This window comes from Gorilla gorilla, chromosome X, assembly GCF_029281585.2.
Source record: "Gorilla gorilla gorilla isolate KB3781 chromosome X, NHGRI_mGorGor1-v2.1_pri, whole genome shotgun sequence".
Taxonomy (NCBI): domain Eukaryota; kingdom Metazoa; phylum Chordata; class Mammalia; order Primates; family Hominidae; genus Gorilla; species Gorilla gorilla.
The window spans coordinates 83,177,561-83,192,252 of NC_073247.2; the positions used below are offsets into that span (position 1 = coordinate 83,177,561).

The window sequence follows — 14,692 nt, forward strand, 5'->3', positions numbered from 1 at the left end:
AAACTTTCACATTTTCCAAAATAAAACGTTGGGGAAACAAGTATTTTTTTTGAGGCGGGGTGGAGTGCAGTGGCCCGATCACAGGTCACTGCAGACTCCAACTCCTGGCTCCCACCTCAGACCCCCCCAACAGCTGGGACTACAGGCACTGGCCACCACATCTGGCTAATTTTTTTGATTTTGTGTACGGATGGAGTCTCGCTTTCTTGTCCAGGCTGGCCTCATACTCGTGGGCTCAAGCGATCCTCCCACCTCGGCCTCTCAAAGTGCTGGAATTACAGGCGTAAGCCACCGCGTCCGGTCAAAAAATCAATTTCTAGGGAAAAATGTCAACTCAAAACAAGTAACCTGCATAGCTGGGGAATGCCTGTATAATTTACGTCAAGTCTCTCCTTGGGACGGAGCGGTGAAATCGCACGCAGCACAATGACCGGCTCTTACCCTTACTTCCGGGTATTGTGGTACAGGAACCCGAGGTTGCCTGAGCGTAAGCCACGTGACCCAAGCAGCTCCTTCTGATTGGAGGAAGAGCCACTGCTCTAATTCGGTGCCGTGAGAAAGCTCGCGCGCGGAGCAGTGGGAGCGGGCGGGACTGAATATTTTCTTTGACCAACCGCTTTCCACATATCCATCCTCCTGATCCCGTAGCGTCGAATCAAAAGCCGTTAGTAAAGTAGTTACTTCTTTCTCTTAGGATAGCCGGTCTTTCCGGGTTTTTCCCCCCCCTCTTCCCCCTCCCCTCCCCCTCTGTATTGAGCTTCCGGTAGAGGCTGGTAGGGTAAGGGAGCTCAGTAAGTCACTTCTGGGCGACTGTTGTTTTATTTCCGGTCTATGGGACCCGACTGCGATTTGCTGCTGCGGACAGCAGCTACTATCACTGCTACCGCCATCATGTCAGACACGGACAGCGACGAAGATTCCGCTGGAGGCGGCCCATTTTCTTTAGCGGGTTTCCTTTTCGGCAACATCAATGGAGCCGGGCAGCTGGAGGGGGAAAGCGTCTTGGATGATGTGAGGGGGTGGGCGTGGGGGTAGGGCTGGGGGGGTGCGGCTAAGCAGAGGAAGGAGGTGCGGGGAGGAAAGGAGAGGGTGCTCAGGCAGCGAGAACAGGGCGCAGCTAACGCCGGGGAGGAGGATTCCGTCCTCATGGGTGCGGGAGCAACGTGGCGTGGGAGTGATCGTTCTGGGGGAGAGTGGGCAGAAGAGAGCGCGAGGCGAGCCCGAGGCCAGGGGCGCAGGGAATAGTGGCTTTGGAGCTAGCGCTCTGCCGACCAGACAGTAGGACACATGCTGGTTTCGCCTACTGAGATGGCTTCCCACCCATAACCTGCTTGGAGATTCTTGACACTGCCTGCCCCTCTGACATCGCTGCCCTGAGATGGCTCTATAGAGCCAGAGGACTGGACAGGACCTGCCCCCCGCTCGTTTGGTTCCGGCCTCAGGCTTAGGACAATGGGGTGTTCCTAGCACCCGGGCGGGCCTCCTGGTCCCAGTGCGCCTTTTAGGTGGTTCTCCCAGCGTCTTCACTGACTTCCGTGAAATAGTGTCCTGCGCCCTAGTGAAACTACCCTGCCTTCATTTAGGCCCGTTTTCTTGAGGAGTGAAGCTGTCGGCCGCTGTGGCCCTTCTTGTGCCGCAGGCGCATGCGAAACAGGGACCGAACGAGCCCCGCCTTGACGCCTCCAATCCCACTGATCCCCCTGCCTCGGCCCTCGTTCCGAGAACGACCGTTCCATTCATTCAGTCTTGGCAGTAGTTATTTGATTCGTCTTCTTTTGTAGTATTATACTTTAAAGCGTGGGCGATGCAGTTGGCTGTGGTGCTTTAATAAAGATCTGATCGATGCGGAGTTTGGTAGATGTATATTACAGTTCTTGAACGTGTTGCTTGTTTTGGCACACTGCACAGTCATTTTTCATGTGGATTTGTGACTTTGTCGTGGACCAGGGAAATAAGTCCTGTGGTGTGGGAGTCGTAGGTTTAGTTGTTATCTTCGACTCGTGCTGTCCCTTTTTCAGGAATGTAAGAAGCACTTGGCAGGCTTGGGGGCTTTGGGGCTGGGCAGCCTGATCACTGAACTGACGGCAAATGAAGAATTGACCGGGACTGACGGTGCCTTGGTAAATGATGAAGGTGAAGTCTGGGTTGTGGGGAGTAGGCGGGGGAGGAGGCTAGCCACCTACTATGTATGTACTTTTTTGTGTGTGTAAGACGGAGTTTCGCTCTGTCTCCGAGGTTGGAGTGCAGTGGGGCGATCTGGGCTGACTGCAACCTCCGCCACCCGGGTTCAAGCATTTCTCCTGTCTCAGCCTCCTGAGTAGCTGGGACTACAGGCACGCACCACCACGCCCGCCTAATTTTTGTATTTTTAGTAGAGACAGGGTTTCATCATATTGGTCAGACTGGTCTTGAACTCCTGACCTGAGGTGATCCGTCTGCCTTGGCCTCTCAAAGTGCTGGAATTACAGGCGTGAGCCACGGCATCTAGCCTGTACATGTACTTTTAAATGGGAATTATCTGAGGGAGTGAGGGTCGCTTACTGTTGTTGCGATTCTCCCTGCTTTTTCATAGGGTGGGTTAGGAGTACAGAAGATGCTGTGGACTATTCAGACATCAACGAGGTGGCAGAAGATGAAAGCCGAAGATACCAGCAGACGATGGGGAGCTTGCAGCCCCTTTGCCACTCAGGTGATTCTTTGGTGTATTGGCTTGAACATTCCAGTGCATTATCCTGCTGTATAGTCCAGTTTGGGCTCTGGTTTCCATACCCGCTGTCTGCCATTGTTTCTGCTCTCTATGCCTTTGCTTTGGCTCCTCCACTCCCTTTGTCAGGTCAGTTCCAAGTAGCTGCTATCTTTTTTTGTGTTCTGGCCAGTCTTAATTCATGTGGTTATTCCTCACACTGTTCAGTCATGAATTCTTAATGACAAGTAGCTTTCTTGTCACCTGGTATTTGAATACCTACAGGGTTTGTGAGATACACTTCAAAGTTGGAAACTATGAAACAAATTCAGTTTTTGCCCTTAAGGAATGGATAGTTCAAGAAGGATACAACGTCATACATAAACAATGAACTAAGGCAGGACGTGGTGGCTCACCAGATTACCTGAGGTCGGGAGCTTGAGACAGCCTGACTAATATGGAGAAATCCCGTTTACTAAAAATAAAAAATTAGCCAGGCGTGGTGGCGCATGACTGTAATCCCAGGTACTCGGGAGGCTGAGGCAGGAGAATTGCTTCAAACCGGCAGGTGGAGGTTGCAGTGAGCTGAGATCGTGCCACTGCACTCCAGCCTGGGCAGCAAGAGTGAGACACTCCGTCTCAAAAAACAAAAAAACAACCCAATAAAAAACAACTTTTTTTTTTTCCGAGACGGAGTGTCTCACTTTCTTGCCCAGGTTGGAGTGCGGTGACACGATCTCGGCTCACTGCAATCTCCACCTCCTGGTTTGAAGCAATTCTCCTGCCTGAGCCTCCCAAGTAGCTGGGACTACAGGGGCCCGCCACCAAGCCCGGCTGTTTTTTTGTATTTTTAGTAGAGACAGGGTTTCACCGTGTTAGCCAGGATGGTCTCGATATCCTGACCTTGTGATCCACCGGCCTCGGCCTCCCAAAGTGCTGGGATTACAGGCATGAGCCACCGTGCCTGGCCTAGGCAGTGTGTTTCAAAGATAGTGAAGTCCGCTGGGTGTGGTGGCTCAGGCCTGTAAACCCAGCACTTTGGGGGGCCCAGGTGGGCAGATCACGTGAGGCCAGGAGTTCGAGACCAGCCTAGGCAACATGGAGAAACCCCGTCTCTACTAAAAATAAAAAAATTAGCTGGACATGGTGTCGTGCGCCTGTAGTCGCAGCTACTCAGGAGGCTGAGGCGTGAGAATGGCTTGAACCCAGGAGGGGCAGGTTGCAGTGAGCCGAAATGATGCTGCTGCATTCCAGCCTGGGCGGCAAGAGCTAAATGCTGTCTCAAAAGATAATGAAGTCCATTTTCTGATCTTGAGAAGTTCAATTTAGTGGTCTGGAATCTAGAGGTATTGGTCCATAGTTCATTTTTGGCACTGCCCTGTTCTACCTCTCACTGCTTGAGACTCCCCCACCCCACCCCACCTGACAGAGTCTCTCTCTGTCACCAAGGCTGGAGTGCAGTGGTGCGATCTCAGCTCACTGCAACTTCCACCTACCGGGTTCAAGTGATTCTTCCACCTCAGCCTCCCCAGTAGCTGGGACTACAGGCGTGTGCCACCACTCCCGGCTAATTTTTTTTGTATGTTTAGTAGAGGTGAGGTTTCGCCATCTTGGCCAGGCTGGTCTCGAACTCCTGACCTCAGGTAATCCACCCACCTTTGCCTCCCAAAGTGTTGGGATTACGGGTGTGAGCCACCCCGCCCGGCCTGCTTGAAACTTTTATGTGAAGTTGCTCGTTATTTATTCATTGTCCACCTCTTCGAACTAGATTTCAGGCTGCTGATAAATGTAGATAAAACCTTGGTAAATACTTGAACTTAGTTTTTTCGGGACAGCTTATGGATTTGAGTGCTACTTATATGAAAAGAATTAACTGTGTTGCATATACAAAAAGTAACCCACGAAAAATAGAAGATATAAGCCCTGCCTTTAAGGATATTGTTATCTTGTGGGGAAGATGACGTGAACAAATGCAGAACAATTATTCATAGTAAGACAAACCACCCATGAGATCATGTTTCTGTATATAGAGTGTTACATTTAGTTTTGATGGGCTGCAAGAATAGGTAAGTCAATAGCTGTCATTTTTGAGCACCCTGACTGGGGGGAGATGGTGGCAGTTATTTTCAGTAGAAGTTATAATTTCCAGGTTTGTGTTTGTTGTCTTGACTAGGGATGGAAGGAAAAGGCTGGGAGTTTCCCTAGGTGAGTTTTATGAGCTAACTTCCTATAAAAGGAGGATGCTACATTTGATAGAATCTCAGTACTCTGGGATGCTCATTTCTAAGTTCTCTTGTCCTCTAGGGGTGCCTTCACCTATACCCTTAGTTTTTTCCTTCCTTGGCATTGGCTCCTTTGCATGGCTTGGTTTACAAGGGTGCTTCTTTGGAATAATTGGAAGTGGGTGTAGATTGCTAATAAAGCTTTCATGGAGGTGAATTTTGAGTAAAATTTTGAAAGTGAGGCAAGGTTTGGTGGAGAAGGAGCAGCAGGGGATTTTGGTTTGGAAACACGGCTTGTCTAAAGGTTTGGAGATATTTAGAAATAAGCAAGTAATGTGTGTGGAGGGGGAATTAGCCAGTAGGTTTTCTTGAAAGGAGTAGAAAACATGCTGCCAAATAGCAAGAACCAAGGATAGAGCAATTTCACAGTACCTTTATGTATGCATTACTTGGGATTTGATGACATAAGGAATTGCAAACCAACATAGACTGTTGAGTGAGAGGCAGGATGGTATAATGAAAAGAAAAGGACTTTGGAGTCAGTGTCCTAGGCTTAGAGTGTCATAGATTCACATTCCAACTCCATATTTAGTGTGACCCCGAGCAGGTTGCTGAACCTCTGAGGCTTGGATTTCTCATTTGTAATAATCCCCCAGTTTTCTTGTCTGTAGTAAAGGTGATAATATTCATACTTTTGTGAGAACTGAAGTTCATTATCACATGATGTAAAAGCACATAGTATAATATTATGGTAAATGCTCTGTAAATATTAGTTGGCTTTCCTTTTTTTCTTCTTTGCTAGTTTACTGTCTTAGAGGCTTCCCTTTCTGAGACTTCAGAAGAGTGATACTTGTCGCTCTGGGGTTTTGATTAGTAAAAGAGTGAATGTCACACCAACTTGCAGGCTGTTCTTGCAGGCTAGAGATGTAAAGTTATTAAGGTCCGAAGTAGGGTGACAGTTGTAGAAAATGATACCTAGGGTCAGGCTGGGCGTGGTGGCTCACGCCTGTAATCCCAGCACTTCGGGAGGCTGAGGTGGACGGATAACTTGAGGTCAGGAGTTCGAGTCCAGCCTGACCAACATGGTGAAATGCTGTCTGTACTAAAAATGCAGAAATTAGCTGGGTGTGTTGGCACACATCTGTAGTCCCAGCTACTCGGGAAGCTGAGGCAGGAGAATCGCTTGAACCCGGGAGGCAGAGGTTGCAGTGAGCTGAGATCATGCCATGGCACTCCAGCCTGGGTGACAAGAGCGAAACTCTGCCTCAAAAAAAAAAAAAAAAAAAAGATAGCTAGGGTCAAACTTAGAAGATACTGATAAAGTATCGTAGGACTTGGTTGCCTATAGTCCCAGCTACTCAGGAGGCTGTGGCGGGAAGATAACTTGAGCCCAGGAGTTGGAGGTTGCAGTGAGCTATTATTGAGCTTCTGTGCTCTAGCCTGGGCAACAGAGCAAGACCCCTGTCTCAAAAAAAAAAAAAAATACAGGGCTTGGTGAGTGAGGAATTGTGTTGGAAAGAGTGTAGGCTTTGTTGTTAAACCAGGCTTGCATTCTGATTTTGTCACTTAAAATTCAGTCTCTTCCGTATCTCAGGATAATTCCTGTTTTGAAGTGTTATTGGGAGGATTATACATAAAACAGCTAGAAATGCCTGGCACATAATGGAAGTTTAGTAATAGGAAGTTGCTATACTTACTTTTTTTTGTTTGTTTGTTTGAGACAGAGTCTCGCTCTGTCACCCAGGCTGGAGTGCAGTGGCGCGGTCTCAGCTCACTGCAAGCTCCGCCTCCCAGGTTCACGCCATTATCCGGCCTCAGTCTCCGGAGTAGCTGGGACTACAGGCACCCACCACCAGGCCAGGCTAGTTTTTTGTATTTTTAGTAGAGACGGGGTTTCACAGTGTTAGCCAGGGTGGTCTCGATCTCCTGACCTCGTGATCCACCCGCCTCAGCCTCCCAAAGTGCTGGGATTACAGGCGTGAGCCTCTGCGCCTGGCCACTTTTTTTTTTTTTTTTGAGACAGAATCTTACTGTGTTGCCCAGGCTGGAGTGCAGTGGCGCAATCTCGGTTCACTGTAACCTCTGCCTCCCCGGTTCAAGCATTTCTCCTGCCTCAGCCTCCTGAGTAGCTGGGACTACAGGCCCGTGCCACCTCTCCCAGCTAATTTTTTGAATTTTAGTGGAGACTGGGTTGCACCATGTTGCCTAGGCTGGTCTTGAACTCCTGAGCTCAGGCAATCCGCTCGCCTCAGCCTCCCAAAGTGCTGGGATTACAGGTGTGAGCCACCTCACTGGCCCTATACTTACTATTTGTAATGATCAATTGGATAAATGTATATTGGGGGTTACGAGATTGATGAAGGAGACAGTGGACTAAAGCCATAAGCTGGGAAAATGCATATGGATGTGATGTTGATAGGGAATTTAAAAGAGATAAAGGATATTTCAGTGTTTTATAAGGTACAGCTGTTAAATATCTGAGTAGAAAGTTTCCTTAGGAAGCAGAAGAGTTGTGGAGTTGTAGAGGAGGTAAATTAGGGCCGCATATGTAGATTTGGGTTTAATCTAGGTGAAGGTGATTCTTGAGAAAGGGAATAGGGAACGTATAGGGGAATAAAAGCAGAGTCTTTAGGACGAATTCTTGAGTGATGCCAATGGTTAAGGGGCAGTGAAAAGAGTAATAAAATGCAGATGACAAATAGAAAAAGTGTGTCATCTCTCGTTTGAGAGATGAAAGACCAGTCTTATGGGAAACTGACAGAGGGAGAAGATTCCCAAAGTGCTGGGATTACAGGTGCGAGCCACTGTGCCTGGCCCAGTATGAAAATTCTAAAAAAGATATGGTCAGGAAAGGAGCAAAGGTTTCAAGCAGCTCTTGGAAACGCTTTCATATGTTGTATGATTTTTTCTTTTCTTTCTTTCTTTTTTTTTTTTTTGAGACAGTTTCACTGTGTCGCCCAGGCTGGAGTGCAGTGGCGCAATCTCGGCTTACTGCAATCTTCACCTCCCGGTTCAAGTGCTTCTTGTGCCTCAGCCTCCCAAGTAGCTGGGATTACAGGCACATGCCACCACTCCTGGCTAGTTTTTGTATTTTTGACAGAGATGGGGTTTTGTCATGTTGGCCAGGCTGGTCTCTGAACTCCTGACCTCAGGTGATCTGCCCGCCTCAGCCTCCCAGAGTGCTGGCGTGAGCCACCATGCCCAGCCATCATATCTTGTGTGAGATATTATACATGTTATAGCAATTGACTTGCACCGTGATGTCATCTCTTTCTGAAGGCTAAAGCTACGTTTCAGATAGATATGTAAAATATTTTGAGGCATGGTCTTGCTCTGTCACACGATTACTGCTCATCAAAGCCTTGACCTCCCGGGCTCAAACTGTCTCCCGACCTCAGCCTCCTGAGTAGTTGGTATTACAGGCGTGTGCCACCACGCCTAGCTAATTTTTGTATTTTTTGTAGAGGTGGGGTTTCTCCATGTTGTTTAGGCTGGTCTTGAAATTCTGGGCTCAAGTGATCTGCCCATCTTGGCCTCCCAAAGTGCTGGGATTACAGGCGTGAGCCATCATGCCTGGCCCTCACCTTGCTTTTTTCACTTGTGTGTTCTTAAGGGATATGCATAGTGCTTCATGTGGTGCTTTAAATTATTGAGTGGCCCTGTAATCCCAGCACTTTGGGAGGCTGAGGCAGGTGGATCACGAGGTCAGGAGTTCGAGACCAGCCCGACCGACATGGAGAAACCCCGTCTCTACTAAAAATACAAAAATTAGCTGGGCGTGGTGGCACATGCCTGTAATCCCAGCTACTCAGGAGGCTGAGGCAGGAGAACTCGGGAGGCGGAGGTTGCAGTCAGCTGAGATTGCGCCGCTGCACTCCAGCCTGGGCGACAGAGCGAGACTCTGTCTCAAAAAAAAAAAAAAAAAAAAAATTGAGTGGCAAGGAAGCTTAAGGCGGTTGTATAATATTTTGGATATTGAGGAGATCACGTTCTTGGTTTTATTAGATTATGATGAAGATGACTATGATGCTGATTGTGAAGACATTGATTGCAAGTTGATGCCTCCTCCACCTCCACCCCCGGGACCAATGAAGAAGGATAAGGACCAGGATGCTATTACCGGTGGTAAGTAGAGATTGTCTACTTTTGTCTTAGGAGCAAGTTTTCATTCATAAGTCCAGGCTTGTGGCACACACACATAAGGGACAAACTTAAGCTTATATGAAAGGACAAAACTTCTAGAAATAATTCATACAATCGCAAATTTTAGTATTAAAGGGAAGTTTTACTTTTAAAACATTTGGCAACAGTATTTTAACATGTGCTCAAGAAATAGTAGTTTAGTCAGTGGTTCTCAAATCTGGCTACTGATCAGAATCACTTAGAGTCTTTAAAAAAAAAAACAAATACCTGACTTTCACCCCTTGAGCCTGATTCAGAAGATCTTGGGTAGAGTCCAGGAATTTAATTAAATTAATCACAATTTTTTTGAGAAAGAGTCTTGCTGTGTTGTGCAGGTTGGAGTGCAGTAGCACGATCTTGGCTCACTGCAACCTCCGCCTCCCAGGTTCAAGTGATTCTCGTGCCTCAGCCTCCAGAGTAGGGGCTAGAACTCCTGACCTTAAATGATCCGCTCACCTTGGTCTTCCAAAGTGCTGGGATTACAGGTGTGAGCCACTGCTCCCTGCCGAACCCGGGAATCTTAAAGAGTTTCTTAAGTAATTTATGATACAACTGATCTGTATACTGGTATTTGGAAACTACTTGTTTAGATGGCTTTATTTTAAATGAAGTGGTTAAATTAGGAAGGTGCCCTGGAATGTTGATAAATCAGATAGTGTCAACTACCAGATATTCAGAGATTTCAAAGGCTGGTAGAGTCTTCAGTGTTTATCTTACCTATTCCTATAACAGTAACTGTCCTAGGCTTGAAAACTGGGGAAGAGCAGTGTTTTTGACCTCCTGTATTTTGAGGCTTGTATTAACCTAAATTCTTCCTGTTGGAGTTTTAAGCCATTTCTTTTAACAGTCTGCTAAATGTCAGCTGTTAACTTTGTTTTATAGATCTTATTTATGCCAAAGAACCTTAATGTTGTCCCGTGGGCTTAAAAAAATTCTCCAGCTCATGAGTCTCTGAACTAGGACTACCTGAGTGGTATAAAGTATTACATAGTTTTGCTATTGGTCACAACATTGGTTACAATATTGGTTACTTAACAGAAAGTAGGGCCAGGTGTGGTGGCTCACACCTGTAATCCGAGCACTTTGGGAGGTGGAGGCAGATGATTTGAGGTCAGGAGTTCAAGACCAGACTGGCCAAGATGGTGAAACCCCATCTCTACTAAAAATGCAAAAATTTAGCCAGCTGTGGTGGTGCATGACTGTAATCTCAGCTACTCAGGAGGCTGAGGCAGGAGAATCACTTGAACCCGAGAGATAGAGGTTTCAGTGAGCTGAGATCTCACCACTGCACTCCAGCCTGTGCGACAGAGCAAGACTCTTGTCTCAAAAAAAAAAAAACAACAACAAAAAATCGGAAAGTAGTAAACGTAGTAATAGTGTTTGTTTTCTCATCACAACCCTAGGGTACCAGGTACGTGGTGAGTTGGGGGATGATGGGAGATAACGAGTTAGAATGAGTTTTCTGGGTTGCATACTAGTATTATGATTTGGGTGCTTGGGCCTGTATCTCCTGGCATTGAGCCATGTGTATAGCCTAAAGTGGGTGTTTGCGGAATTCGAGGAAATATGTTCACAGTTACATGCCAAAGGGGTTTCTCTTCCTTGTTGCAGTGTCTGAAAATGGAGAAGGCATCATTTTACCCTCCATCATTGCCCCTTCCTCTTTGGCCTCAGAGAAAGTGGACTTCAGTAGTTCCTCTGACTCAGAATCTGAGATGGGACCTCAGGAAGCAACACAGGCAGAATCTGAGGATGGAAAGCTGACCCTTCCATTGGCTGGGATTATGCAGCATGATGCCACCAAGCTGTTGCCAAGTGTCACAGAACTTTTTCCAGAATTTCGACCTGGAAAGGTACATTCTGTGGAGAATGCTCAGATTGCAAACCACTGACCTCTTCCAAATAATGAGTTTTGTTGTTAAGATGCTGAGTATGGAATGGGGTTTCCTTACTCAGTGACATATTATTGGCTACATAAGAGCTCTTCACACTGTATTAGGTCTTTTTTTTAAAGTTGTATGTATTGATAGTAAATGTGATTTATGCTGTTCTCATTGGAAATTTCTCTGTTATCTTAAAAGAACTAGCCCAAATTATTAAGGAACGCTTCTTTACTTTCTTAGACGTTACAAGTCTGAATGCGACACTCCTTTGTTTCTCCCCCACATTTGAAGAGATCTCTCAAGGGAGTTTTCAGGCCCAGATGCTGCTGTTTTCCCATCTGACTTTGAGTCTGTGTCATAGTAATGTATTCTGTGTTCTAGGTGTTACGCTTTCTACGTCTTTTTGGACCAGGGAAGAATGTCCCATCTGTTTGGCGGAGTGCTCGGAGAAAGAGGAAGAAGAAGCACCGTGAGCTGATACAGGAAGAGCAGATCCAGGAGGTGGAGTGCTCAGTAGAATCAGAAGTCAGCCAGAAGTCTTTGTGGAACTACGACTACGCTCCACCACCACCTCCAGAGCAGTGTCTCTCTGATGATGAAGTAGGCAAAATAGAGACCTGAGATTAAGGCTTATGAGAGGAACAAATGAATTCAATGAGTTCTCCCTAATTTATGTCTGAATTGTAAATAACACCATAGCAGATAGAATTCTGTGCTAATTTTCAATGAGTAATCATGGGTTCAATCTCAGTGGCTGCCCCTTCCCTATTGTAAAAGAAAAATGTTTGGTGGGGTAGGCGGGGATGAGAGGGGTAGATGGTGATATGCTGCTGAATAAGAAGGTTTGATTGATAGGCGGAATGTGCTATGATACATCTCCATTGTTTACATTCTAACTCCAGGTAAATCATCCTCAGTTTCTCTAAGTTCCCCTCCTGACTGTTAACTCTCTATAGCCTTAGGACATCTGGGATCAGGAAATTCTCCCTGCTCTACTTCTTTCTTCTGTTACAGATCACGATGATGGCTCCTGTGGAGTCCAAATTTTCCCAATCAACTGGAGATATAGATAAAGTGACAGATACCAAACCAAGAGTGGCTGAGTGGCGTTATGGGCCTGCCCGACTGTGGTATGATATGCTGGGTGTCCCTGAAGATGGCAGTGGGTTTGACTATGGCTTCAAACTGAGAAAGACAGAACATGAACCTGTGATAAAATCTAGAATGATAGAGGTGAGCAACACTGGTATGTAAGAAAGGAATCAATGTACTCAGGTCCTATTACTTTTACTAACTTTACTTTTTAATTGGGGAGATACTGGGTGGTAGGGTTTCTTTGGTGGGAGATTGAGGTGTCTCAGCCTTTTATTTGGTATGGTGTATCACCCTGGTAGCTAGGTCCTATTCTAAGGATTCTGTTTGTGAAATGAGTGCTGTGCCAGACTAGGAGTGGGAAGAGGCAAATATTCCTCCGTTATCAGGTGGTTGTTTCAAGTAAAGGACCACTTACAATGTGTCTGATGTATCTCTAATGTGGAATTTGGAGTGGAAACCTTGACCAGTGACCAATCAAGGATGTGTTTTTTCTTCCCTACTTACACAGGAATTTAGGAAACTTGAGGAAAACAATGGCACTGATCTTCTGGCTGATGAAAACTTCCTGATGGTGACACAGCTGCATTGGGAGGATGATATCATCTGGGATGGGGAGGATGTCAAACACAAAGGGACAAAACCTCAGCGTGCAAGCCTGGCAGGCTGGCTTCCTTCTAGCATGACTAGGAATGCGATGGCTTACAATGTTCAGCAAGGTGTGCTTCTGTGCCAGCTGTGTCTAGCAGATACTGCCCTTAATCTTAGTCACCATAAGTGGGCTCAGCTGTGATTTTTGTTTTTTTTTTTTGTTTTTTTTTTTTTGGTGAGACAGAGTTTCGCTCTTGTTGCCCAGGATGGAGTGCAGTGGTGCAGTCTCGGCTCACTGCAACCTCCGCCTCCCCAGTTCAAGCGGTTCTTCTGCCTCAGCCTCCGGAGTGGCTGGGATTACAGGCGTGCACCACGATGCCCGACTAATTTTTGTATTTTTAGTAGAGACGGGGTTTCTCCATGTTGGTCAGGCTGGTCTCGAACTCCCGACCTCAGGTGATCACCCACCTCGGCCTCCCAAAGTGCTGGGATTACAGGTGTGAGCCACCACGCCCGGCTGGCTGTGATGTTCTGAGCTGCCAAGAGATAGTGAAATTTTTAGGATCTGAGGCCTAATTCTAGTCCCTGTAATTTTTATTTTATTTTTATGCTCAACCTGGAGGGAGATAGTCCATGTAATTTTTTGCCCTGTTAAGAAGCTAGGCCAGACTCAGGTTTCTTAAAAACATATGATAAAGATCTTTTTTTTTTTTTTTTTTTTTTTTGAGACAGAGTCTTGCTTGCTCTGTTGCCTGGGCCGGAGTGTAGTGGCGCAATCTCAGCTCACTGCAATCTCTCCCTCCTGGGCTCAGGCGATTCTCCTGCCTCAGCCTCCCGAGTAGCTGGGATTACAGGCATGCGCCACCACGCCCAGCTAATTTTGTATTTTTAGTAGCGATGGGGTTTCTCCATGTTGGTCAGGCTGGTCTCGAACTCCCGACCTCAGGTGATCTACCTGCCTCAGCCTCCCAAAGTGCTGGGATTACAGGCATGAGCCACCATGCCTGGCCTGAAGTTAAAGATGTTTCTGAACTATAACAGTACTTTATAGTATATTTTTGTTCCCAAGTCCGTTTGTATTTAGAATTCTAGTTTCCTTTTTTTCTCCTTAAATAGGTTTTTTTTTTAAGGTATGCCATGATTAATGTAAAAAACTTTGAAAATACAGTATAGTGTTAAAGTCACTGGTAATCTATCTGGAGATTATCAACTGTTAAGTTTTGGTGTATTTTCAGTGTTCTGTGTGTGTATGTAGTTGAGCTCATTTCCGTATGTACAGTTTTGCATACTGTGCTTTTCACTTACTAAATATTTTTCTCTCTTTCATTTTTTATTTTTTATTGTTGAGACAGGGCCTCACTTTGTTGCCCAGACTGGTTTCAAACTCCTAGACTCAAGCGATCTTCCTGCCTTGGCCTCCCAAAGTGCTGAGATTACAAGCAAGAGCCACCCCACCCAGCCACATAAATATTTTTGTGTCATTTAGAGTTCTTTATAAAAATGTTTAATGACATGGGAAACTCGTTCATTTTATTTTAATTATTATTTTTTGTAGAGGTAGAGTCTTGCTGTTGTTGGTCAGGCTGGACTCCTGGGCTCAGGCGATCCTCCTGCCTCAGCCTCCCGAGTAGCCAAGACTTCAGGGGCATGCCACCACGTCTGGCTTGAGAAACTCATTTTAAATGGAAAGAAAGAAGATATGAAACAACATATATGATATCCTATTAGTGTAAATGAAAAAAAGCAGACTATATAAACATAGAAAGCTGGATTACTTTTATATTTTGGAGGAAAAACAAAATTTTTTCTTTTTTGAGACAAGAGTCTCTGTCGCCCAGGGTGGAATGCGTTGGCACGATCTTGGCTCACTGCAACATCTGCCTCCCAGGTTGAACTGATTCTTGTGCCTCAGCCTCCCGAGTAGCTGGGATTATAGGCGTGCACCGCTGTGCCCAGCTAATTTTTGTATTTTTAGTAGAGACGGGGTTTCACCAAGTTGGCCAGGCTGGTCTTGAACTCCTGACCTCAAGTGATCTGCC

The 14,692-nt window shown here is 46.2% G+C and overlaps 1 protein-coding gene across 7 annotated transcripts in view; it reads left to right on the forward strand.

Moving 5' to 3' along the window:
• Nucleotides 1-536: 536 nt before the first annotated feature.
• The window catches only part of TAF1 (TATA-box binding protein associated factor 1), a 98,343-nt gene continuing 84,187 nt past the window's right edge, over nucleotides 537-14,692 (forward strand). For 2 of the 7 annotated variants that reach the window (XM_055376167.2, XM_019019543.2), the window contains exons 1-8: nucleotides 537-1,011; nucleotides 2,019-2,133; nucleotides 2,573-2,689; nucleotides 8,911-9,030; nucleotides 10,699-10,940; nucleotides 11,352-11,570; nucleotides 11,985-12,203; nucleotides 12,574-12,781. In XM_055376167.2, coding sequence (XP_055232142.1) covers nucleotides 832-1,011; nucleotides 2,019-2,133; nucleotides 2,573-2,689; nucleotides 8,911-9,030; nucleotides 10,699-10,940; nucleotides 11,352-11,570; nucleotides 11,985-12,203; nucleotides 12,574-12,781 — 1,420 coding nt within the window. In that variant the 5' untranslated portion in view covers nucleotides 537-831. The remainder of the gene's footprint in view (nucleotides 1,012-2,018; nucleotides 2,134-2,572; nucleotides 2,690-8,910; nucleotides 9,031-10,698; nucleotides 10,941-11,351; nucleotides 11,571-11,984; nucleotides 12,204-12,573; nucleotides 12,782-14,692) is intronic. The other 5 variants (XM_063703062.1, XM_055376165.1, XM_055376163.2 and 2 more) reach the window with 4 other exon arrangements.